General features: G+C 39.6%; 1 protein-coding gene across 1 annotated transcript; it reads left to right on the top strand.

The window, feature by feature from the left end:
* On the top strand, positions 18418-19464 carry LOC109233530. Its single transcript, XM_019399420.1, has 2 exons — positions 18418-18510; positions 18607-19464. The coding sequence occupies exons 1-2, from the start codon at positions 18418-18420 to the stop codon at positions 19462-19464; spliced, it is 951 nt and encodes a 316-aa protein (XP_019254965.1).

Below are 27014 nucleotides of genomic sequence, written 5' to 3'. Positions count from 1 at the left end.
TTTGGTTAGATTCGACGCGCGTGGAGGTCGGTTTGGGGGGCAAAGGCGTCGCGAGCTAGAGATTTCACCTGTTCGAGGTGAGTAATGATTTTGAATGACGTCCTGAGGGTTTGAAACCCCGGATTTGCACAACTTGGTGCTATGTTGAGATGAGACACGCGTTCCATGACGAGCGCGGGGTCATTTACTATTGGGGACTGTGACTTGGTCCAGTCCGGATGATATTTTACCGCGTATTAGCAATGACTTGTTGTTTTCACTATGATTTGGGCTTATTGCCATATTTAGGGCTTATTGCCGACTGTTTGAACTCTTTATGAACTATCATCATTGTTTTCCTCACTGTTTGAAATATTATTTGAACTCAGTCCATTTGAATTACACTGTTTCATTGAACTCAGTCATATTTACTCAAACTTGGAGTTTTAAACTGATATTTGAACTATTGTTTGAGCTGAGTATTATTGTTTTACTGTTGCCCGAGGGGCTGTTGACTATTTCTGGACTGATTGAGGCCGAGGGCCTTATGTGAGGGCATGATGAGTGAGGTGAGGAGGCTTTCAGGCCTTGTTGATAGCGCTTGGGCTGTAGGAGCCCCTCCGGATAGCGCTTGGACTGTAGGAGCCCCTCCGGAGTCTGCACACCCACGTGAGCGCGGGTACCCATTTAGAATTGGACAGTGGTAACAATGACACTGTCACACGTGTTTTGGTCAGGTAACAATGACTGACCAGTCAGGTAACAATGGCTGACCAGTGGTAACAATGGCACTGAAACACGCGTTGGGTCAGGTAACAATGGCTGACCGGTGAGGTAACAATGACTGACCATACTTGAGCATACTTGTTTTATTAATTGTTTTCAAAGAGAATTTCTTGCTATGTTTCACTGGTCCCTACTGTTTACTTGATTTTACCGTTTGAGATAGCATTATCTGTGCCTGTGTGGGATTTTATATTCTCAGCCGTTATTCATTTTTATTGCTCACTGGGTTGGAGTACTCACTTTACTCCCTGCACCTCGCGTGCAGATGCAGGTATTGTTCACCCGGTAGTGGGTTTTGAGCTGGTTGAAGGTATTGCTATCGTAGCTGAGCAGAGTGACCGCCAGCGTTCGCGGCACCGGATTACTTCCTTTGGTTCTAAATTTTATTCCGTATATTGTTGGCCCTGTAGTTGTTTTTTAGACTTCTCTAGATGCTCGTGACTTGTGACACCTCGGTCGGGTTGTGTTGGGTTGTAAATACTGGTTAGTATTGTCGTTAAGCTGTATTTATCTATTCATTTATGTTTAATAATTGTTAAAGAGACGATTTGGGTTAGTTGGTTGGCCTTGTCTTCACGAGATGCGCCATCACGACCGGGTTGGAAATTGGGTCGTGACAGATATCATGAGTTTATGCAATGTCCAATTGGAAATAAAAATAAATAAATTATCATGTTAGTCATAAGCATAACATATATCAAATAACACAAGCTTGCATAAAGATAAAATTTATCAAAAGCAATATCTCAGTCAGCAATTACAAAGTAACTCCCACTGACTAAAGCACATCAAAAGACTCTAAAATACCCATATTTTTAGCGTGTTCATTAAACACTACAGGCCTAAGACCTTTAGTCAAAGGATCAGTCAACATAGATTCTGTGCTAATATGCTCAATACATATATCACCTTCTTTTACCATGTCTCTAACCTTAAGAAACTTAAGGCTAACATGCTTAGATCCTCTTGTTCTCTTGTTATTCTTGGAGAAGAACACAACTGCACTATTGTCACAGAAAATAGTCACCGGCTTAGATATAAAATCCACAATTTGCAATTTAGTAAGAAAATTCTTCATCCAGACAGCATGTGAAGCAATCTCAAAACAAGCAATAAACTCAGCTTCCATTGTAGATGTAGCAGTGATACTTTGCTTCTCACTTTTCCAAGAAATAGCACCTCTACCCAACATAAAAATATACCCAGAAGTTGATTTCATAGTGTCTTGACAACCTGCAAAATTAGAATCTGAATATACTAGAAGATCCAGATCATCAACCTTTTTGTATACAAGCATGAACTCTTTGGTGCGTTGTAGATATCTCATCACTTTCTTTGCAGCCACCCAATGTGCCCACCCAGGATTAGAAAAAAATCTTCCCAACATGTTAACAGCAAATGCATATCAGGCCTTGTACAAACCTGTATGTACATCAAACAACCAACAACACTTGCATATGGCACATCTTTCATAGTTCTCATTTCAACTTCATTTTTCGGACATTGATCCTTGCTAAGTTTGTCTCCTATTACAACAGGTGCAATACCGGGTCTACAGTCTTGCATATTGAAAGTTTTAAGAACACTCTCAATGTAGGAACGCTGTGATAAACCCAATAAACCACGCGACCTATCTCTTTTAATTTCTATCCCAAGAACAAAAGAAGCTTCACCAAGATCTTTCATATCAAAAGACCTAGACAAAAATTGTTTGGTCTCATTCATCAAACGCAAATCTTTTGTGGCAAGCAAAATATCATCAACATAGAGAACCATAATAATAAAATTGCCATTAGCTATTTTGAGATAAACACATTCATCAAGCTTATTTTCCACAAATCCAAATTTTGTAATACCACTACCTGGAGGCTTGTTTAAGCCCATATATGGATTTGTTAAGCTTGCACACTAGATGTCTTTACCAGCTTCTTAAACCCGTTTAGTTCGAACCATGTAAACTCTTCAAAGTGAACTCCCATTCAGGAAAGCAGTTTTAACATCCATCTGGTGTCAATTCTAAATCAAAATGAGCCATAAGAGCCATCACATTCTAAATGCATCTTTGGATTAAATGGGAGGTAAATGTTTCGTTTAATAATCTAAATCCTTCTTTTTGGATTATACCTTAGCAACTACCTGGTTTATGACGGTCTATGTTTCCCTTAGAGTCTCTTTTAGTTTTAAACACCCATTTGCAACCAATTGGTCTAAAACCTACAAGCAATTCAACTAACTCACACACTCCATTGTGCTCCATAGAGTGCATTTCATCTTTCATTGCTTCACGCCATTTATCAACAAATGGAGAGGAAATAGCTTGAGCATATTATAAAGGATCAGTCAGCTCTCCAGTATCACTGAGATTTTCAGTCACATACACGATAAAATCATCAGAGATGGCAGACCTTCTTTCTCTTTGTGACCTACAGAGTGGTTCATTTTGAACATTTTGCTCAGGAACTATGGGATCTGCGTCGTTGTTCCCTTGATTCTCCCCCTCATGAATAGGTTGGTTTACCACCTTTTCATGTATAACAGGTACAGGGACAATGACTTCCTCCTCTTTCAATACAATTTCCTTACCACATGAACAATCACAATCATAAACATCATGCTCAAGAAATTTCGCATTAATAGACTCAACGATTCTAGTGCCACGCCCAGGACAGAAAAACCTAAAACCTTTAGAGTGATCAGGATAGCCTATAAAGAAACAAGTGGTAGTTTTAGGATCAGTTTTCTTTTCTGTGGGTGAATAAATACGAACTTCAGCTGGACATCCCCAAATGTGAAAATGGTTCAAGCTAGATTTTCGGGTTGTCCATAGTTCAAAGGGAGTTTTCGAGACAAATTTTGTAGGAACTCTATTCAGGATATAGCTAGCTGTTTTTGAGGCTTCACCCCAGAGAGACTCAGGTAGGCTAGTTCTTGACATCATATTTCTCACCATTTCCATGAGAGTACGATTTCGTCTTTCGACCACACCATTCTGCTCAGGAGTACCTGGCATGGTATATTGTGTTACTATCCCACATTCTTGCAAAAATAAAGCAAAAGGCCCCATACGTTGACCAGACTCATCATATTTTCCATAGTACTCACCACCACGGTCAGAACTCACTATCTTAATGGACTTCCCAAGCTGTTTTTCAACCTCAGTCTTGTAAATTTTAAACTTTTCAAGTGCTTCCGATTTTTCTTTTAAAAGATATATATAACAGTACCTTGAAAAATCATCAATAAAGGTAATAAAATACTTATGATTGGTCAAAGTAGGTACATAAGGTCCACTACTATCAGTATGAATTATTTCTAAGAGTTCGGAGCTCCTAGTGGAACCCTTTCTCTTAACCTTGGTCATTTTACCCTTAACATAATCCACACAAGTTTCAAAATCTTTTGGATCAAGAACAGGTAAAATATTTTCCTTTACCAATCGTTCAATTCTTTCTTTAGAAATATGACCAAGACGCCTATGCCATAATTGGTAAGATGATTTACTCATAGCAGACCTTTTGTGGGCAATATTTTTAACATGCATTACAGAAAAAGTTTCATTCAATATATTCAAGCGATATAGACCATCACTTAAAAAAGCATCAGCAACAACATGTGAATCATAGGAAATTTTAATAATACCATTATTTTGTTGAAATGAATAACCAACTTTGTCCAAAAGGGAAACCGAAACTAATTTCCGTCTCATAGACGGTACAAAAACAGTATTTTCTAAACGAATACTAGAATTATTCTTAAAAGGTAAAATAGATATCCCTATAAACTCTACTTTTGCTTTGAGTCCATTGCCCACAACAACACTGGCTTCATCCTCTTTTGGCTTCCGTATGCTTACTAGATCCTGCAAGTCATTGGTTACATGAACAGTTGCACCACTATCCAACCACCAGGAATTTAAAGGAACATGAACAAGACTAGTTTCAAAGCAGACAAAAGCCAAAAGATTACCTGATTTCTTTTTCAGAGGACAACCAGCTTTCTTATGACCTACTTGTTTACAATCGCAACACTTGATTTCTTTCTTAATTACAGCTTTAGGACCAAGAGAATTATGAGACTGACCTTGATTAACACCAGGCTTATTAGTATGACCACTATTACCACCTGGATGATGAGAATGACCATGTTTCCTTTTGCGAAATTTGGGTCCACCTTTTCTTTTATAAGAGGGATAATCAGCTGATCTAGACAAACTAACAAAGTTCACTACACCCTCAACCTTCTCCTTTTGGATCCTCCCTTCCTCTACCACACAAACAGTAATAAGCTCATCGACACTCCACTTATCCTTTTGTGCATTATAGGTTGTCTTAAGTTGGTTAAACTGCTCAGGAAGGGACCTTAGAGATTGGTGAACAAGAAAATCATCGGTAATGGTTACACCTAAATTGTTCAGTTTGGTAGCAATGTTAACCAATTTCATAATGTCACGGACACTACCTACAAGGTCATACTTTATGGTAGACAAGGAATCAATTAGGCTACCTATCTCAGCTTTATCAAATTCTAGGAATTTCTGTCCAATGGCACACAAGAAATCTTTTGCATTTCCATTATCCTTAATTGCACCTTTTATGTGATCAGAAATGAATTTCTTCATGATCATAAGACTCAATTTGTTAGCCTTCATCCATTTTTCATACTTAGCCTTTTCATCAGCAGTGCTAGTAGTTGTAGGTTCAGCAGGTTTCTGTTCAGTCAATGCAAAGTCCAGGTCCATCAGACCTAACACTATTTCAACATCCCGTTTCCATTTCTTGTAGTTGCTACTAGTCAAAGTTTCAATGGAATTCAACTGAGTAGTCATGTTGCTAACAGCTGTATAAGCAAACAACACAAAAATTAGATAGAATTATGGGCAGGAATATATTAAATCGAAAGAGTCAAAGACATCCATTACACCCCTCCTTTGGGTAGAAGATGCAACTGTCTCCCCTTTTAAAAAATCAAGGAATCCAAGGCATTCATTGCATCCTCACCTTTAGGCAAGAGATATAAAGCCTCCCCCTATTATCCAAGAATACAAGGCATACATTGTGTCCTTCCTTTAGGTAAGAGACACAAAACCTCCTCTTACATAAATTATCCTTATTCATTTAATTTATATATATACATGAGAATCCAAGATATTAAGCTTCATCCTTTGGCTTGAAATATAATATCTTATCTCATAAATTAATTTAGTGTCACTAGTATCAAAAAAAGTAAACCTCCAACACTAGCGTACACTCTATTAAGGACAATTTATACACGTGCATTGAGAATATTTCAATGACTCAAATAAAAAGACCACTTTGGTGAAAATTATTTATTAATCATAATTTTTAATCCATATATAATACTATTTCACGTGTATAAAGTTTTAAGAATTTTCAATGACTCCAAATAAATAAACCGCATTGGTGGAAGCTATCTATTAATCATAATTCTTATTTAAACAATATCATGTGAGGAAAATAAAGACCATATATGTAAACTCATCTAATTGCTACTAATTCCATTCTCTAACTAAAAGTCCAAATAACCAGTAAGAGCGTTATGACCAAAACAAGATCAACATTTCAATTTATTATTAGAACGAGTATTTCGTATAATACGGTAACAGCCAAGTATTTGATCAACTACTGAATAGAAATTGAGAAATATATTAAAGGGCACAAATCCATAGAAGAACAATACACCTTTTAGTCAATTCTGCTTACTAGGTTAACATTGTATGTTGGAAAATAATTGTATGGAGTTAATTTCATAACTAAAAGGACCAATCAAGTTCGTCTCAACAGAACTTAACAGAACTTAGCCCTTAATTAAAAATCTTTTTCTGATGCCCCCGCCGTCAGAAAGTATCAAGGTTTTGATATGTTCTTTTATTTACAAATACCAACTACAAAATATTACATCCCCTAGTACGTTAACACAAAACAGCCGCTAAACATTGATGAAATTGTTTTGGCGACAAACAGTGACAAACTATTGTCGTCTAAAAATTACACAATAAAAAAAAATATGTCCGCTAGGAATAGCAGATTGCTATATAGACAAGAATGCTTATAACAAGCCTCGGTGTCGAATCAATTTACCAAATAGAGAACGGAACACACAGAATTGTTACCCAAGATATATACTTTTGTTAACTCAAGATTAAATCTTGATCTTAATCTCTAACTATGGTAGCTCTGATACCAACTGTAAGATAATTAATTCGTAGCCATAGCAGAGATTAAGACACAGTTACACAATCAATCTAGAGTCAGAGTCTAAAGAAGCGTACCATTAAACTCCATGGATTCAGCAGGAACAGCAAACGGTGACTAAGCCTGAGACCAACTTCCACAATCCACTAGCTACTCGCTCTCACAGCTCGGAGAACTTTACTGATGGGATGTCTACCTTTACCACGTATTCAAGAGGCAGAATACGCTAGGGTTTTCTAATAGCTAGGGAAGAGGGGTTGGCCTCTATTTATAAAGAGTGCCTACCCATCACAGGCCAATAGTTATTGGGCCTCACTTATCTACACACATAATATTTAATATTAGGCCTTTTATTTATCCATCACTTGGGTCACGTCACTATCCTTTCAGGCTATAACCAATTAACGTAAGTCCAAATTCCAACAAAAGAACGAGGTAAATACAACTAGTCTAACATGGGACTAGCACAATGAGTTTGTTAACCATTTGCAGAATGGGCATCACCCGAAGACAAAAAGGTAACTCGACAACTCAAATTTGGGCAACATGTTATTATCTCATCGAAGGGGCTTAAATCGAAGAACCTTTAACGGTCCGCCAGCTAAATGCCTACGACCCAAGGACACACACTACGTAATAGGGGAGGTCCATAAAGAACATGGTGGCAATCATTCCAGCGGTAGGCCATAAGTTCGGAAGCTGATTAGGGCCATATACTATTGGCCTCTAATGGAGCAAGACACAATTTCATATAAAAATAGGACAAGCGCTAATGATTTGCTCATCGACGACACCAATCGGCCGAACCACTTCATTATGTACATACTTTGTGTACTTCCATAAAGTGAGGAATGGATATAGTAGGACTATTATCGCAAGCTATAGGACCGGTAAAGTTTTTGTTAGTTTTGACTGACCACTTTTCCAAATAAGTGACAACAGATGCATTTGTGTAGGTCGAGGAAAAATAACTTATAGATGTCATTTAAAGAAACACCGTATGTAGATTCAAAGTTCCAAAGAAAGTTGCATGCGATAATAGGTTGTAGCTTGCTGGAGCCAAGATAACAAAGCTCCTTGAAGAATGGCATATCAAAAGGATCACTTCCTTTCCATATCATCCGGAAGAAAGCGGATAAGCCGAGTCTTCCAACAAAGTATTTCTGAACAGCTTAAAGAAGAGGTAAGAAGAAGCCAAATGAATATGGCCAAAAGAGTTGCCCAGAGTATTATGGACAAATTGCACGATGATAAAATCGAGCAGAGGAAACCCCTTTTTCCCTCGTGTGTCCGAAACACTTATTTCGATTGAGATAGGAGAACCAAACTTGAGATTTGCTTATGCCATTGAAGAACAACACAATTAAGCCTTAGAAACCATGTTAGATATACTAGAAGGGAGATAAAATAGCTTTAGTTTGGATGGCGGCTCAGAAGCAAATGATCGAGAATTATTGTAACAAGAAGGCCAACCTTTGACACTTCAAAGTGGGAAACTGTGTACTTCGGAATGTGGTCTCTTCGACTGATGAATCGAATGTAGGAAAACTAGGACCTAACTGGGAAGAACCATACCAAACAGTTGAGATAACTTGCAAAGGATGGTACAAGCTCTAGGAGATGGATGGCAAGTCCGTAAAAGCAAGCTCGAACATAGCTCACCTCAAAAGGTTCTACTTTTGAGAACCACAATGTGTCTTTGTCCTTATGCATGCATTATAATTTATTTCTTTAAGTTTTACTTACATTTTTGTATGATAGGCAATAAGCAAGCCTGATCTGAATGACGATTATATCGACCTTTGGCAATATTTAAGAACCACAGTAGTTCTTGGCGAAGGTCAAAATATCTATCTAAAAAGGATTTAACACCGTCTTCATCTAAAAATAACAGTTCCCATCCCTTTACTTTATTTTCATGAACAGGGGACTGGGGGAAGATCAAGTTGCAAAAGGTCGAATGTCCAACTGAAGGATCAACGTGCCTAGAGCTAGGATCCGTTGTTGGACTTGGAGACTAGAAGATGAAGGAACATCAGAACAACATCAGCTGGAGCGGGTAAAGACTTGGGATATACATAGGGAAATACCTTCTTCTTTGCTAGTTTCCCTCGTTCCCTCCGGGTCATCTTCATCCAACCCAAGGTTGAATTCCCTTCTGTAAGGAGATGGGAGTCCAAGCATTCCTTCAATATCTCAAATACGATGATCTCATTTTCTATATCCGGCTTACCAGCATAGACTTCCCGAAGGATATTTAGACGAGTCTCTAAAATGAACCAGTTCGATCTAGTCCAACTCCCGCTTCGTTTCGCCATTGCTGAGTCTCTAAGCTAGAGTATCATAAGCTTCCTAGAAAGTAGCCTTGTCGGCATAGTTAGCCCGTCCAATTCATCAATTGCTTCAAGATTGGATATCAACTCCTGCTCCCTGACTTTTAACCGGGAATATTCTTCTCTAAATTGAGCCTCCACTCCACCCTTCTTAAATAAACCGGCTTCGACAAATTCGATTCTATCATTGGTTTTAGCTCGCTTAGTGAGGAAAGAGGATTCCTTGTCAAGAATCTCCTTCAGTCCCCGTTCAAAACTCCTCTCGGCAGCTTCAGTTCTCGTCAAACGAGCTTTTTCTTGGCCTTGCGGTTCTCAATCCGTCTTAAATCTCTCATTCTCGGCCTTCAGTACCCGTTTGATCTTCACTAACAATTTTCTCTCGAATTTTCTTCAAAGCTTCCGAGGAGAGAAGGTTAAACTATACAAATAAAGGAGATATACATAACCCTAAAGCAATTGAAAAACAAAAGTGAAAAAGTCTTTACCCTAATAAAAGCATAAGCCATTTGGGTGACCATCCCATTTGAATTAATTTCTGCTATCTTTTCCTTCTTCTTAGGTCCCACCAAATTGTGGAGATAGGAAGTAGTATATCGAAGATCTTTGAAGAGATCAACTTAGCTAGTAATGAGAGAGAGATAAATCGTTGTTCACTGGTGCCGGCAAAAGGACCAATAGAACCCTTTGGAACTTTCACTACTACCTCTGTAGTACCTTTTGATTAAACTCCCTCTCGAGTGGGAGGATTCGATTGGATGGTACTTCTGGTTCCTGGGGAAGGTATATGGTCTTTCCCTGAGATGTCATCATCCAGATTGCATGACTATCTACTAACCTTTTATCCTAATCGTCGACCTCTACACCCTCCTACCAAGGGTCATGTCATCGGTAAGTTGAAGATGTATCATGTCATGTCTTATCACCTCTCACCAATACTTCTTCAGTCTACCTCTACCTCTCCTTATACTCACCATTGCCAACCTCTCACACCTTTTCACTAGGGCATTTGTGCATCTCCTCTTCATATATCCAAACTATCTCAGCCTCATTTTTCACATCTTGTCCACCATAGAGGTCACTCCAGCTTTATCCTGAATATCTCCATTTCTAACCATAACTCTCCTAGTATGCCCACACATCAATCTCAGCATCCTTATTTCTGCTACTTTTATTTTCTGGGCATCAGAGTTCCTACTGGCCAATACTTTGCCCGTTACAACATAGTCGGTCTAACAAGCACTCTGGTGTGCTTCTTTTTTTAATTTTTTGGGTTTGTCTTTTTCCGATAACAATTGTTATGTTTAGATGAGAAGATTTTCATGATCACTCATCTTGTAACTTCATTTTACGCTGAAAAAAAAATCCTTTTTTAACAATCACTAAATGTGGTCACATGGATGAAATCCCTTTATCTTTAATCAGAAATTTCGTGTTCGAGCTTTAAAATGAATTTTTTTAGATAAAAAGTATTTACCATTAAGTAAATCATATACAACGCAATCTGGATTAATTGTGTCAATAGTTTTTCTTTACCAAATGATCAAACAGGAAAAATAACCTTCATTTTAGAACTAAATTAAAGATCTGCTGAGCTTAAACTAGGAGCTGATCTAGAAGGTTGGTTAGTAATTCAAATGAATTTAATAACTTTTGTTCAGACTCTCTCTATATATAATTATAAATTCAATTATTATTATAATATTAATTTGAGGTCATTATAATAACTCAAAAAAATTTAAATCGTGAATTTGCCTCTCGCTCAAACTAATAAATACACTTCACTCAAAAGGTTTTTAGAAGATTTTACACCAAGGAAGGAATCTTCACTAATTTCCACCGGAAAGTAGGGGACTATCTGTATAGGGTAAAATTGGTTTAAATTAAATGCTTGAATGGTGGCGTGACACGTGAAACCGAAGGAAGTCAGAGGACAAATCGAGTAAGAACCAAGACTGGGAACAACAGTTGTAGTTGCCATCGTATTGTCACGACCCGGATTTCCCACCCTCGGGGGCCGTGATGGCACCTACTAATGAGAGCTAGGCAAGCCAATTAACAACTACCTCTTTTGACGAACTTTGACAATATTAGGAACAATAAAGCATTTAATAAATAAGCGGAAGTCTCAATATGATTAACTGAAAGAAATGCGGAAGTCTAACAAAATCCTCTACCCAAGACTGGTGTCACTAACTCACGAACGTCTACAGAATACTACATACAAGGTCTGAACAAAGTACAATACTGTTTGCTTCGGTACAAGTGATAACAAACTGAATAAAACAGAAGGGACCCCGGCCCTGCGGACGTCAGTGAGGCTACCTCGAATGTCCCTGGGCTGAAAGCTCGCTCCCAGAATGCTACTGCTACTCAAATGCTGCTCCAACACCTGGATCTGTGCAAAAAGATGCACAGAGTGTAGCATCAGCACAACTGACCCCATGTGTTGGTAAGTGTCTAGCCTAACCCCGGCGAAGTAGTGNTGGGATGGCAATGAACCCCTCTGGAACCTGAGCTGGGCCCACCGGGACTGCCGGGGCGGGAACCTCCTCCTCCAAATCAACCTGAGGCTCCGCCACCGGAGCTGCTGCTGGGGGCTCGGACTGCTGAGCGGTAGATGAAGAAGCGCGTGATCTCGCCATCTGCGGAAGAACAGAGTAGAAATTCAATCGGTACTTGAGAAATAGAACCGCACGACAAGAAGGAACAAATGTGAAACTTTCCTAACTCTGTAGCCTCTGGGGGATAAATACAGACGTCTCCGTACCGATCCCTCAGACTCTACCGAGTTTGTCCGTGAGTTGTGAGACCTATGTAACCTCGTGCTCTGATACCAACTTGTCACGACCCGGATTTCCTACCCTCGGGGGCCGTGAAGGCGCCTACTAATGAGAGCTAGGCAAGCCAATTAACAACCACCTCTTTTAACGAACTCTGACAATATTAGGGACAATAAAGCATTTAATAAATAAGCGAAAGTCTCAAAATGATTAACTGAAAGAAATGCGGAAGTTTAACAAAACCCTCTACCCAAGACTGGTGTCACAAACTCACGAACGACTACAGAATACTAAATACAAAGTCTGAACAAAGTACAATACTGTTTGCTTCGGTACAAGTGATAACAAAATGAATAAAACAGAAGGGACCCCGGGCCTGCGGACGTCAGCAAGGCTACCTCGAATGTCCCTGGGCTGAAAGCTCGCTCCCAGAATGCTACTGCTACTCAAATGCTGCTCCAACACCTGGATCTGTGCAAAAAGATGCACAGAGTGTAGCATCAGCACAAACGACCCCACGTGCTGGTAAGTGCCTAGCCTAACCCCGGCGAAGTAGTGACGAGGCTAGACCAGACTACAAAATAAACCTGTGCAGATATATATACAAGTACAAAAAAATAATAGCGGAAAATAACAATTAAAACTGGGAGGGGAACATGCTTACGGGGTAGCAGATAAAACAGAATATCAGGAATAACAAAGAAACTACATATGATTACGTCTAGCACAGAATAAGGGAAAACAAACCACTTTCACTTGTTTCAATTTCCTCTCGTTGCAGGCGTGCAACCCGATCCCATTTCATAATATCACGTGGTAGGCGTACCACTCGATCCCATTTCATAATATCACGTGGTAGGCGTACCACTCGATCCCATTTCATAATATCACGTGGTAGGCGTACCACTCAATCCCATTTCATAATATCACGTGGTAGGCGTACCACTCGATCCCATTTCATAATAACTCGTGGTCGGCGTGCCACACGATCCCATTTCATTCAGCACAATACACAATATAATCCCGGCAAGGGAGAAAGATGTTATAATAAGCTATCCCGGCAAGGGAACAAGATAATATAATAAACTATCCCGGCAAGGGGAATTCAGCTATAACCAAACTCATTCAATCTCTACTTAACACAATTAAATCCACACTTAGTCTCAACAATTACTGGCTCAATGTTAAAGATTTCCAACCAATTCCTCATAAATAACAATTACCAATTCGACAATCTAGCAAATTAGGACTCACGGTCATGCTCGACACCAGTGTATAGATACTCGTCACCATGCCTATACACCATACTCGACAAGTAGCAATTAACAAATAAGACTCTACTCCTATTCCCTCAAGCTAGGGTTAGACCAAACACTTACCTCAAAGCCTTGAAATCCGCTTAATCCTCAACTATTCGCTTTACCTCGCGGTTCCACCTCCAATTCGCCCGAATCTAATCACAAATTGCTCAATTACTTTAATAAACACTATATGAATCAATTTGAATGCATAAAATGAGTTTCCCAAGTTTTTCCCAAAAATTCCAAAATCGCCCCCCGGGCCCACGTGGTCAAAACTCGAGGTTCGAACCAAAATCTGGTTACCCATTCCCCCACAAGTTCAAATATATAATTTGTTTTGAAATCGGACCTCAAATCGAGGTCCAACTCCCCAATTTATAGAAAACGTAGGTTCTACCCAAAAATCTCAATTTCACCCATGAGAATCTTTGATTTCAAGTGGAAAACATGTTTAATGACGTTAAAGATTGAAAGAATTGAGTAAAAATCAACTTACAAGTGAGTTGGGATGAAGTTTGCTCTTGAAAATTCGCCTATGGTGTTTTGGGTTTGAAAGAATGGTGAAAAGTGATGAAAATTCGACTAAGTATAAAATTTGCTGGGCCGCGGATATCGGAAATGCGAAGCTGGGTTCGCAATTGCGAACCCAGCAGGTCTGGGAATTGCGAGATTTTAGTTCGCATTTGCGAACACTGGGCCTCAATGCAGACTTCGCATTTGCGAAGTAATGATCGCATTTGCGATCTGGGCCCTCTCGCATTTGCGAGCAAGGGCGTCGCATTTGCGACTACAGCCCATTTTCCCGCCCTTCGCATTTGCGAAAGATTGATCGCATTTGCGACAGTGCCCCATTTTCCCAAACTTCGCAATTGCGAAGCAGTGCTCGCATTTGCGAGCTTGCAATTGCGAGTCTTCCCTTCGCATTTGCGAAAATTGCAGAAGCCAGCATACTAGATTTTTAAAACATGAGAAATGCAATCCGATGCCTATCCAAAACTCACCCGAGCCCTCGAGGCTCCAAACCAAACATGCATCCAACTTCAAAAACATCCTATGGACTTGCTCGTGCGATCAAATCGCCAAAATAACATCAAAATCATTGAATCAAGCCTCAAAACACATGATTCTTCTTCTAAACTTCATAACCTTTCAAGCTTTGAACTCATAGTCCGAAACACATCAAACGACGTCCGATTTCGACCAAACTTTATAGAAAGCGCGTAACACATATTTAAGACTTGTACCGGGCGTCGGAACCAAAATACGAGCCCGATACCATAGTCTTTTAATCAATTTTCATTTCCATTTTCATAATAATTTCAGAAAAACAATTTCACGAAAAAATTCGTATCTCGGGCTCTAGACCTCGGAATTCGATTCCGGGCATATGCCCGGGTCTCATATTTTTCTACGGACCCTCCGGGACCGCCAAATCACGGGTCCGGGTCCTTTTACCAAAAATGTTAACCAAAGTCAACTATAATCATATTAATATCAAAATTCTTCAAATTTTTCACGGAATTCACATATTTCAACTTAAAAGCTTTCCGGCTACGCGCCCGGACTGTGCACGCAAATCGAGGCAAGTAAAAGCGAGGTTTTCAAGGCCTCGGAAGCACGGAAATAGGAAGAAATTCGGTGATGACCCTTTGGGTCGTCACATTAGACCCCGAATGGAACATAATCAACATGAACGGGTCCAATGCTTACCACCGGATGTTATTCAATGAAAAATATTTCCTAACATTAAAGGGAAAGCACGTTGCAGAGAATATTTGCATTCATGGCCTGTCGTTATATATTCATCAATGGCCCCTTTATTGTCATTTAAGAGGGGATTGATCCTAGGATCTTGTTTTTAGGTATAACTATAAATAGTAATTTCAACATCCATTATAGGGACACGAAATTCTTGGCAAAACTTATTCTACATTTTATTCTCAAGTTAAATAACATAACTTTACTTGTTGTTTCATATTGTTCTTATCCTTCTTTCGGGGGCATTGCTCCTGGAACCAGGCATTTCCTTCGATTTTAATTGCTAAGTCTTACTTTTTTCTATTTTATTTATCATTTTTGGATCAAATCAGTTCTCTTATCTATAAACCATGTAATAAATTCAACTGTACCATTTTATGGGTAAACAAATAGTATTTCCCCTTAAATAAATCTTATACAACGCAATCTAAATTAATCAAGTCAATAGTTTTTTACACCAAATGATCGAACATGCACAAAAAACCTTTAGAACTAGATTGAAGATTCATTAGAACCCAACGCATGAGGAGAGAGAAACTCTGGCGATCAGACAATTGCGATGACTAGAGCTCGAAGCTGCCACGAGCCTTTAATGGCTTCTCCGGCCACTGGTCGGCCTCCTCATGAGGTTGGTCAGTCTTCAAACACCTCCCCACAGCCCCCTCAATCCTTACAACACCTAATCCATTACAAAATTATGTGAGACTCCTACAACTAAAAATATTAAATGCGTTAATGCAAACCCTAGCTCAAATACCTATCAAAACTGTTGAGTACTTACATGGCGATCCTATAATCAAGTGGAAGAAGATGGAGGTGAAGCATTCCATCGTTCTACAAGGCTTGCAACTGGCAGTGTTGGGAAAGTTTTCTTATGGAAAGCCTATGATCACTGAATTACGTAAAGCCATCCCTATTCAATGTGAACTTAAAGGTGCTTGCTCAATAGGTCTTATTGAGGATAAAATGTCTTGATTAGACTCTCATTAATAGAGGACTATGTTCACTTGCTTTCAAAGCCATCTTTTTATTTGAAAGCTCAAGGTGAGATGTGGCAGATGCGATTTACGATGTGGAATCCTTGGTGGAAGCTTGATGAAGAAACTCCAATTGCTATTGCGTGGATTAGTTTTCCAGAATTGCCTCCAAACATTTTTGGTAAGGAATTTGTTTTTTCCTTGGCTAGTGCAGTAGAAAAGCCCTTACATGTTGATTTAGCTACCCAAATAGCATTAGACCTAGTAGCGCAAAGGTAAAAGTAGAGGTGAATTTGTTAGCTAAATTCCCTCAAAGAATAAAGATTGTGGAGGAAGAGGATGATTCTGGGCATGAAGAATTGAAGTGGATAAAAATTAAGTATGATTACATGCCTAAATATTATAAAATATGTGTGAAGCAAGGTCATAATGAAGTAGACTGTTGGGTGATACATCGTGAACTACACAAGAAATTTGCAGAAGTGGTGGAGGATCAAAGTAATGGAAAGGAGTTAGTAGGTATTGCAGCTAACTCTACCAAAGTACTTACAAGTGGTAAGGTACTTGGAAAGCCTATTACCAATACTACCAAACAAGAATAGATGCAACGAATCAAAACAAATACCAAAGGGATAAGAGAGGCCATATTATTGAATCTACAAAGAGCCAAGCAGTGGACAAGTTGAATGAGTTACAAGGAACAAATTTGATGCTTTGGGGGGTAGAAGAAATTGAGAACCCAACTTTAATGATCACTGATGGCAAAGGAGATGGAAAAGCTTTAGAAAAGAGAAAGAACAACTGGAGAATGTCACCAAGAAAGGTCAGGAGAAGAGGCAACTGGAGAATGGTAATAATATCAGTGCTAATACAGTGAAGGAAAGGAGTGTTGAAATGGCTAAGGAAGATAATCCTAATCCTGCACAAACAGGGATTAAGATTGAGGTGAGTTAGGCCACTGAAGTTTAGAAGCTCCCAGTGGAAAAGAATGATACTCCTAGTGCAACTGGGATTGATGGTGCAGTTGTAAAGGAATGAACAGTCGATTGGGTACAAAGAAGGTTTGGTACGCCAAAGAAGGTTCTTAATATTACTCTCAATCCCTCATGTCAGGAGGTTCCTTCGTCACCTAGGGCAATTACATCAACTGGAGCAACTAGGATAGGTAATGAACTATAGAGTGATGAGGTGCATGAGTTTGAGGCTAACATTGATACAAATATAAGCTCCACACTTAGAGATCAAACGTGCAATACTCAAGAAACTCAAACAGGTACCTTTGATAACACTGCAACAGTAAACCCTAGTCTGCAAAAAACTAGGGTTAAAGATATGGGGAAGACTAACGATCAGCAATCTATGCAACCGAATGGAGGACCTAGAGGAGCACTAGTACAACCTAGAATCACTGGTGGATTAGCTGTTGAGTCATCTGGGAAGAAGAACCTCAATGGAAAGTAAACCCTAGAGGAACTGTTCAGGTTTTTGACAAAACTAGTAGTGATATGGTGGAGAATTGGGTAATGACCAGGTTGGGAATGTTACTATGGAGGTCTTAAAGGATACAGTAAGGGCAAAACAACAAACAACTGCTTAATACCCTTGATCTTAATGGAACAGTAACTTCTGGGTAGGCTGCTACAGTGAACCCTAACTTGGATAATGTTTATGAACTTCAATTTAGGATGATACGTGAGGCTGTAGGTGCTTTGGAGCAGAATGCTAAGGTTATAGAGGATGCTAACATGATGAGAAAAGGGCAGGATGAGCAGGCTATTGTCCCAAAGACAGCTGGAGTTATGAATCAATGCCAATGGCTTATGCATCAGGCACTAACCAGGTTAAGCAACTGCAGCTCAATGTTCCATTGAAGACATCTATTCGGACATTACATAACCTAGTGACACACAATGTCTCTCCAGTGGAGATAGCTTTCATGGAAAAACAACAACTTGAAGAATAAGGAGATGATGAGTCTACTGCTGGGAATTCCAAACAAGTGACAAGGGAGGCTGACTTATCACCTAGAACTAGTGCAAATGGTGATAAGAAAGCCAAGAAGCAGACACAAAATAAAGAATCACCTCAGCCTACAAGAATTTTGCCCGGAGCGCAGCTTCACAGACTAAATGGTGATCATGACAGTGATTTGGAATATTAGGTCTGTGAATACACAGCAGGTCTTTCCTAGGGTGATCAACATGCAAAGGGAGCATAGTTTCTTTGTCATTGCACTAATGGAGCCATTTTAGAATGCAAGGCATATACAAAGGTATAGAAGAAGGTTAAATATGGAAACTGCATTTTGTAATAACAATGGGAAGATATGGTTGGTCTTTGATGTTGCAATAGAATGGGAATTGATTATGGAGACTGAGCATCAGGTGACTGTTAAATTGTTTCACCATGACACTGGACAGTATACTATTATGACTTTTGTGTATGCAAAATGTTCATCATTAGAGAGGTTGGAGTTGTAGGATAATTTGTACTATCTGGAAAGTGACATGGAGCTGCCTTGGTTAGTAAGGGGAGATTTCATTGTGGTATTACATGAAGATGAGAAGATTGGGGGCTTGCTAGTACATCCTGCTGAATATGAGGATTTTGCATTTTGTGTAAACCCTTGTGGGCTGTTTGATCAAGGATATAAAGGGAGTCTACTTACTTGGAGGAATGGGAGACCTAATGCTGAGTGTATATTCAAAAGATTGGACGGGATATTTGTGAATCTACCATATCAAAATTTGCTTCCTACAATAGAAGTGGAGCACCTGATTAGAACTGGACCAGATCATGCACCATTGCTCATGACTTGTGGAGAGAAGACTACAAATTTTGTCAAGCCATTTAGGTTTTTAAACTTCTGGACAAAACATGCTACATTCAAGGATGTGGTGCGACAGAATTGGGATGCTGATTTCATTGGAGATCCTTTTTTAATGTTCAAGCATAAATTGAAGACGGTGAAGGCAGCACTGTCTAAATGGAGTAAAGATACTTTTGTTGACATTTTCAAACAATTGGCAATTTTGGAAGATATTGTAAAAGTGAAAGAGATGTTGTTTGAGGAAGAGCCTACAATTGAGAATAGGATTGTATTTCAAAAAGCTCATGCAGAATTGAAGAAATACTTGAGTATAGAGGAGCAGCACTGGAAGCAAAAAGTTGGGATGAAATGGTTTGCTGAGGGTGATAGGAACACTAGTTTCTTTCACAATCATGTAGATGGTAGGAGGAAGAAGCTACAATTGAAAAGGATTCAGAATGGAGATGGAAACTGGCTAGAAGAACAAGAACAAATGGCCACTGTTGCACTTGATTTCTACCAAAGATAGTTCACAAAAGAAGGGGATCCTACAGATTTCTCTATGCTAGAGAATGTGCCTTCCATGGTTACTATGGAGCAGAACTTGGAGCTATGTAGATATCCAACATTAGAAGAAGTCAAGGCTGCAGTCTTTGAGTTAAGTGGTGATAGTGCCAGTGGCCCTGATGAATTCACTGGCTTGTTTTATCAAGAATGCTGGGAGGTAATCTTATATGACATACACAAGATGGTACTTCACTTTTATGGAGGTGCGGCATTGCCAAAGTCCATTACTCATACAAACTTGGTACTGATGCCAAAGAAGACAAGGGTTCAAATATTCTCAGACCTAAGACCTATAAGTTTGAGTAACTTTATCAACAAAGTGCTATCTAGGGTGCTTCATGATAGGTTGGAAAAGTTTCTGCCTTCTCTTATCTCTCCTAATCAATCTGGATTTGTGAAGGAGAGGAGCATCTTTGAGGACATCCTTCTGACACAGAAAATTGTCACTGACATATGTCGCGCCCCCCTTTTTCCTCGCGGAATCCGGGTTTCGATATTCATTGGGAACAACTCATTTCCTTTTGGGAATTGGGTATTTTAAGAGTCGCCACCTAACGGATTAAGGTGTGTTAGGGCACCTAGAGCAATTAACTCATATAACCAGTTTGCATTACCAGAGATTAGGGTAAGGGCTCAAAATAATCTTGAGGGGAAGGTGTTAGGCACCCCTCTTGTCCACAACGGTGGGTCCCGGCCGAACTCAATTATGTGAATTAGTCATTTAACAGATAGGCAGTCTAAGCACACATTTGCAAATAAAGAAAGTCTAACGGATAGGCAGTCTAAGCACACATATGTAAATAAGGTGAGGGAAGTCCTAGGTTTGTTGGCCTATGGGATCACATCTATACAGTACCCGGTAAGCCTTCCTCAAATAGAGGGGTTACACGTGGCATTAGCGCACATGTCATCATATCCACTACTAACTAATTACCCTTCCCTTGGTCATAACCTAAAGCGTTCTAGCAATCTTAAGATGTATCCTATGCGTGCACTACCCGTCCCTTTAATTATATTATCCGGAGGTATTTGGGACTTCTAGTTGAGGTGGATCTAGACTCTCCTACGGTAATTAAAAGGAGAAACTCTAGGCGACATACAAAACATATAAGACTGGACCCAAAGATAGAACAATTAAAAGGCTCTCATTTTACCTCCACAGATAGAGCAAGTAAGTGCACATCTCAAACAACAGATTTCGGATATTTGAGAAAAAGCCCTAAAACAGGATATCTAGGTGAGCATGACAAACAGAGAATATGCAATGTTGAGTTAAAGGCAAAATTGTTGAAGACCTATTCAGTTTGCCTACTGAATTTTAGGACCTGTTAAATCCGGGCAGTCCCAATAAGCAAAGCAGTTTCACAGTTTATTAAACCTAGATTACCTATAGGCTTGCCTAGGCGTGTATTAGCAGTAACATGTCATCTAGACATTAATGAAAGACCATAACTCTGAATCAGTAATCGATAGACAGATTTTGTTTATTTGGACCTATATGCTTGTTTAGGTGCTGAAGAATGATCACAGGCATTATAGAATTGGTTTCACACTTTCATCTCTAAGAGTATGATGTCTAAGTATTGTATTTACGCGTATTCCTTATAGGCTAGGTGACAATTGATTTTTTACGCGTTCAAACTATAGGCATGGTTTTAAGCGAATGCAGTAAAAATCCTAGTAACATGGTCTCTATTGCACATTGAGTAGTTGTCGAACGTGATTATCAAGACATAATTGATAAATGACCTACGAACCAGATTTTTTAATGCAAGTAAGAGAATGCAGAATGGAAGTTTAGAACGAATAGTGTAGTCATCCTAAAGACTTGTTTTCTAATGCACACAACAATCCGGTAGGCATGGCTTCTAACTCATACAAATAATCATAACAGTCCTATGAGCATGGTTTCTAATGCATATTGATAATCATATCGGTCCTATTGGCATGGTTTCTACCCGATTCCCACAAAAGATATATAAAAGTCCCTCCCTTTTACTAATTTCCCCAATAAAAGCCCTAGAACAGGATATCTAGGTGAGCATGACAAACAGAGTGTCACGACCCAATTTCCAAACCCGATCGTGATGGCGCCTCTCGTGAAGACAAGGCCAACCAACTAACCCAAATCATCTCTTTAACAATTTTTAAACATAAATTAATAGATAAATACAGCTTAACGACAATAATAACCAGTATTTACAACCCAACACAACCCGACCGGGGTGTCACAAGTCACGAGCATCTAAAGGAACCTGAACACAACTACAGGGCCAATATTATACAAAAATAAATTCTGGAATGCTAAAGACAACGTCCGGTGCCGCGGAAGCTGACGGTCACCTTACTCAGCTACAATAGTAATACCTTCAATCACCTAATAACCCGCTACCGGGTGAACAATACCTGCAACTGCACGCGAGGTGCAGGGAGTAAAGTGAGTACTCCAACTCAGTGAGCAATAAAAGTAAATAATAACTGAGCGGTAAGAAATCACGTAAAAGCACTCCATCATGCTATATAAGACAGTGCAAATCTTTGAGAAAACAGTAAAACCGTGAAAATCCTTTAAAAAATATCTGGACTCAGTTAAAACTTCCTTTGAAAATATCCTTTCCAACAGTTAAGCAAATGAATGCGTAATCAGATAGTGCAAGTCAGCACATAAGTCAGCCCCTCGGGCACAGCACTCCACTAACAATTAACACCAGGGCGTCTGGTAAACAGTGCAAGAAGTAGCATGAATGCCAATGAAATGAGAGTGCTGAATGTCATGACACGTATTACAAACAGGAACTAATGCATGAATGCAATGCAATGCATATGACCGCTGCGGCTTGCAGCCCGATCCATTTGGGTACCCGCGCTCACTGTGGGGGTTCAAACTCCGGAGGGGCTCCTACAGCCCAAGCGCAATATCAATATAACACCGCTGCGGCGTGCAGCCCGAGCCATCCATATATCCAGAAATCACTATAAAACTGCTGCGGCGCGCAGCCCGATCCATGCTCAGTCCAGAAATGCACATAAGCCCCTTGGGCAATAATAAAATAGCAGTTCTCAGCTCAAAACGTCAGTAAAATATCATTTAAGTTTTCAAATCATGACAAATTGCTGAATTTACAAAACAGTATTAAAACCCTGGACCGAGGTCAAATAACATGCAAAGTAATGCAAAATCAATGATATCAATCCCTGAAGGATTCAAATAATCGGCACGAAGCCCAAAACATGGCAATCAGCCCAAATCATGATGATAACAAGTGGTTTCAGTCAAATACGTAGTAATTTCATCAATCAGGACGGACCTAGTCACAATCCCCAACGGTGCTCTACCCACGCTCGCTATCCGGCATGTAAGTCACCTCAATAGAGCACTATGATGTGCAAACCCGGGGTTTCAAACCCTCAGGATATCATTTACAAGTATTACTCACCTCGAACCGGCGAAATCCCTAGCTCGCGACGCCTTTGCCCCTCAAACCGGCCTCCACGCGCGTCGAATCTAACCAAAATCAGAGCGAATACATCACAATATGCTAAGGGAACAATACCCAATCGAAAACAATCGAGAAATAGCAGAAATCTCGAAACTAGTAAAACCCAAACCCCGGGCCCACTTCTCGAAAAATTACAAAATTCACATTACCGGATTCCTCGTCTCGCCACGAGTCCGTACATATCAAATTTACCAAAATCGGAGTCCCTTTGACCCTCTAAATTCCATATTTAAATCTCAAAATCCCAAGCCCTAGTTCATCAATTTTAGGCTTAATTCCATGAATTTCTAGGTTAATTTCACATAATAATCATGTATTTATCTTGGAAATAAGTAGAAACAACTCACCTTTGATGCTTGATGAAATCCCCCTTGAAATTCTCTCCAAAATCATCCAAGCCAAATGAAAGAAATGAAAGAAATAAGCCAAATCCGTGTTTAAAGAATCTGCCCGTGCTTCGTCAAGTTGTACCTTGCACTTGTGCTAAGTTGTACATCCTATTAAAATTTTTCCTTGTCGGACACCTTCTGTTTAAACACCCATAACGTCTTGTATAAATATCCAAATGACAAACGGTTTAAAAATTTAGAAACTAGACTCGAATATCTTTAATTTGATAGGTTGTACACCATATAACTCTTTATATATCCCGAGATATGAGCTTCTAAAGTCGGCTCCATGAAATCAGAAAATTCTGGAGAAACTGGTCCACTAGTCATCTTCAATCGATCATAACTTCCTCTACAGATGTCCAAATTATAATTTCTTTAGCTTTCTGGAAACTACACACGAAGTTCTACAACTTTTATTTTTAAATCATCTCAAAATTCCTTGTAGATCAAAAGATATAGGCCTCCGAAGTACGCTCCACGACTGCACATTTGCTGTCCAAAGACAGCTTAGCAGCAGAAATTGCAGCAGCTTTTTCTTTTCTTTTGTGTCCGAATTCCATTCCGTTAACCTTCCGAAATCCACCCGAGGCCCTCGGGACCTTAACCAATTATATCAACATGTCCCACAATATCATTCAAACTTGTCCCAACCTTCGGAACACCCAAAATGACATCAAAACATCAAATCATCATCGAATTCAAGCCTATGAATCTCAAGAACTTCCAAATTCTATTTTTGATCAAAAACCCAACCAAACCACGTCCGAATGACCTCAAATTTTGCAGACAAGTCCAAAATGACATAACGAAGCTACAACAACTCTCGGAATTTCATTCCGACCCTCGGATCAAAATCTCACCTATCAACCGGAATTCGTCAAAATACTAACTTTGCCAATTCAAGCTTAATTCTACACCGGTCATTACAAAAATATTCCGGACACACTCCTAAGTCCCAAATCACCTAACGAAGCTATCCGAACCATAAAAATTCACATTTCGAGCCCTCTAACACATAAGTCAATATCTGGTTGACTTTTCCAACTTAAGCTTCCTTAAAAGAGACTAAGTGTCTTAAACCTTACCAAAATCATTCCGGAATGACTTCAAATTTTGCACACAAGTCACATTCGACATTACGGACTTGCCCCAACTTTCGGAATCGCATTCCGACCCCGATATCAAAATTTCCACTTCCGGTCTAATTTTCTTAAAAAAAACCTTCAAATTTCTATATTTAGCCAAATGACTTCAAAATGACCTCCGGACATCCGAATTCACTTCCGATCGTGCTCCCAACTCCAGAATTACCATACAGAGCTATACCCAGACTCGGAATCCCAAACGAACATCTATAACACTGAAATGCCTTCCAACCCAAATTTATGAAATTCTTCTAAAATACTAACTTCAACAATATACGCCGAAATGCTCACGGGTTATCATAACCAAATCGGACATACGCCCAAGTCCGAAATCATCATACGAACCTGCTGGAACTTTCAGATCCCGATTCCGAGGTCGTTTACTCAAATTTCCAATCATAGCCATTTTCTTCAACTTAAGGCTGCCGAAATGAAAATTTTCTTTCCAATTTGACTCCGAATTTCCCGAAATTCAACTCTGACCATACGCACAAGTCAATATACCTGAAATGAAGCTGTTCATGACTTCCAACTGCTGAACGACGCGCTAGAGCTCAAAATGACCGACCGGGTCGTTACACAGAGAATATGCAATGTTGAGTTAAAGGCAAAATTGTTGAAGACCTATTCAGTTTGCCTACTGAATTTTAGGACCTGTTAAATCTGGGCAGTCCCAATAAGAAAAGCAGTTTCACAGTTTATTAAACCTTGATTACCTATAGGCTTGCCTAGGCGTGTATTAGCAGTAATATTTCATCTAGACATTAATGAAAGACCATAACTCTGAATCAGTAATCGATAGACAGATTTTGTTTATTTGGACCTATATGTTTGTTTAGGTGCTGAAGAATGATCACAGGCATTACAGAATTGGTTTCACACTTTCATCTCTAAGAGTATGATGTCTAAGTATTGTATTTTCCTTATAGGCTAGGTGACGATTGATTTTTTACGTGTTCAAACTATAGGCATGGTTTTAAGCGAATGCAGTAAAAATCCTAGTAACATGGTCTCTATTGCACATTGAGCAGTTGTTGAAAGTGATTATCAAGACATAATTGATAAATGACCTACGAACCAGATTTTTTAATGCAAGTAAGAGAATGCAGAATGGAAGTTTAGAACGAATAGTGTAGTGATCCTATAGACTTGTTTTCTAATGCACACAACAATCCGGTAGGCATGGCTTCTAACTCATACAAATAATCATAACAGTCCTATGAGCATGGTTTCTAATGCATATTGACAATCATAACGGTCCTATGAGCATGGTTTCTACCCGATTCCCACAAAAGATATATAAAAGTCCCTCCTTTTTACTAATTTCCCCAATATCTGTTTACAAGAAATTATTATTACAAACCAACACTAATAATGAATTACAGAACTGGAATTACTGCAACTATAGGTGTACGCGGTGAAATCAGAGGGCCCGATTTCCCGCCATCGAGCCATCTCGGGGAGGTACCTCGAGACCCCGAGGACATGAAGCCACGACTTGGCCCTCTCCTTCAGGGCTTGTCAAGGTCCGATTCGAAGCTGAGATAAAGACAAAGGGGGAAGCCCTCAAGACACGCGGTTGAGTCTGACAGGGCCGGCCTATCCATAGCCTACACTGAGGCGTCGAGTCAAGCCATCACATCTCCATATTTCGTAAATTAGATATACATGTATTCGTAGCTAAGTTTCCTCTCCTATATAAAGGGGACTCGCCCTACCTTGTAAGTGACTGATGTTGCTCCCACAATTCTACAAAGTGCAATAATATCTTTCTCTCTCTCTTCTTACTAAACTACTGACTCTCACTGATACTGAGGATATCTCGATATCCTTTGCCTCTATATGTGTTCTTCATTTTAAATGTGTTCTTCATCGTACAAACTCAATTTTGGTTATAGATATCTTCGTTTGATTATATCTTTAGCTGTTATACTACTCCCGATTGTCCCTGATAACCCGACCTCGAAGTCCCAATCGACCAAGCTTACGCCCGGGTAGCGGGCCCTTTGGTTCGGTCGCTACCTCGTTTATCTCATGCCCCATCGTTAATATTCATAATACTAGCATCATCTGCTCTAACAACTAGCTTGGGAATAGATCACGTATTTTTAGAGTCTCATTTCATAAATTTAATTGCCATTACCATTTTCACGGTAAACAGTTTGGCGCCCACCGTGGGGCTAAAAATAATAGTGATTATTTTCTTGCTAGTTTCATTACACGAACGCATATCATCTTTCACACTTTTTCTTGTCAAAGATCCTTTGATTTCAAGTAAAAATGTCTGGCTCGGTGAACAGAGCTGAGAACGACCGCCTCGAAGATCACGGGGAAAATGGTGTAGCTATCCCGACCGTCGGAGCACCACTACAGGATCCCGATAACACACCCGGATCAGTACTAGCGGACGCGGGCTCACAAGATGCACAGCTAGTCGGCGAAACTTCCCACACCAACCAAGAAGCCGACGTCCAC

This window comes from Nicotiana attenuata, chromosome 10 (assembly GCF_001879085.1).
Source record: "Nicotiana attenuata strain UT chromosome 10, NIATTr2, whole genome shotgun sequence".
In the NCBI taxonomy this organism is placed as follows: domain Eukaryota; kingdom Viridiplantae; phylum Streptophyta; class Magnoliopsida; order Solanales; family Solanaceae; genus Nicotiana; species Nicotiana attenuata.
Note: the sequence above shows the minus strand (reverse complement) of the source record. Positions and strands in the feature narration are given on the sequence as shown.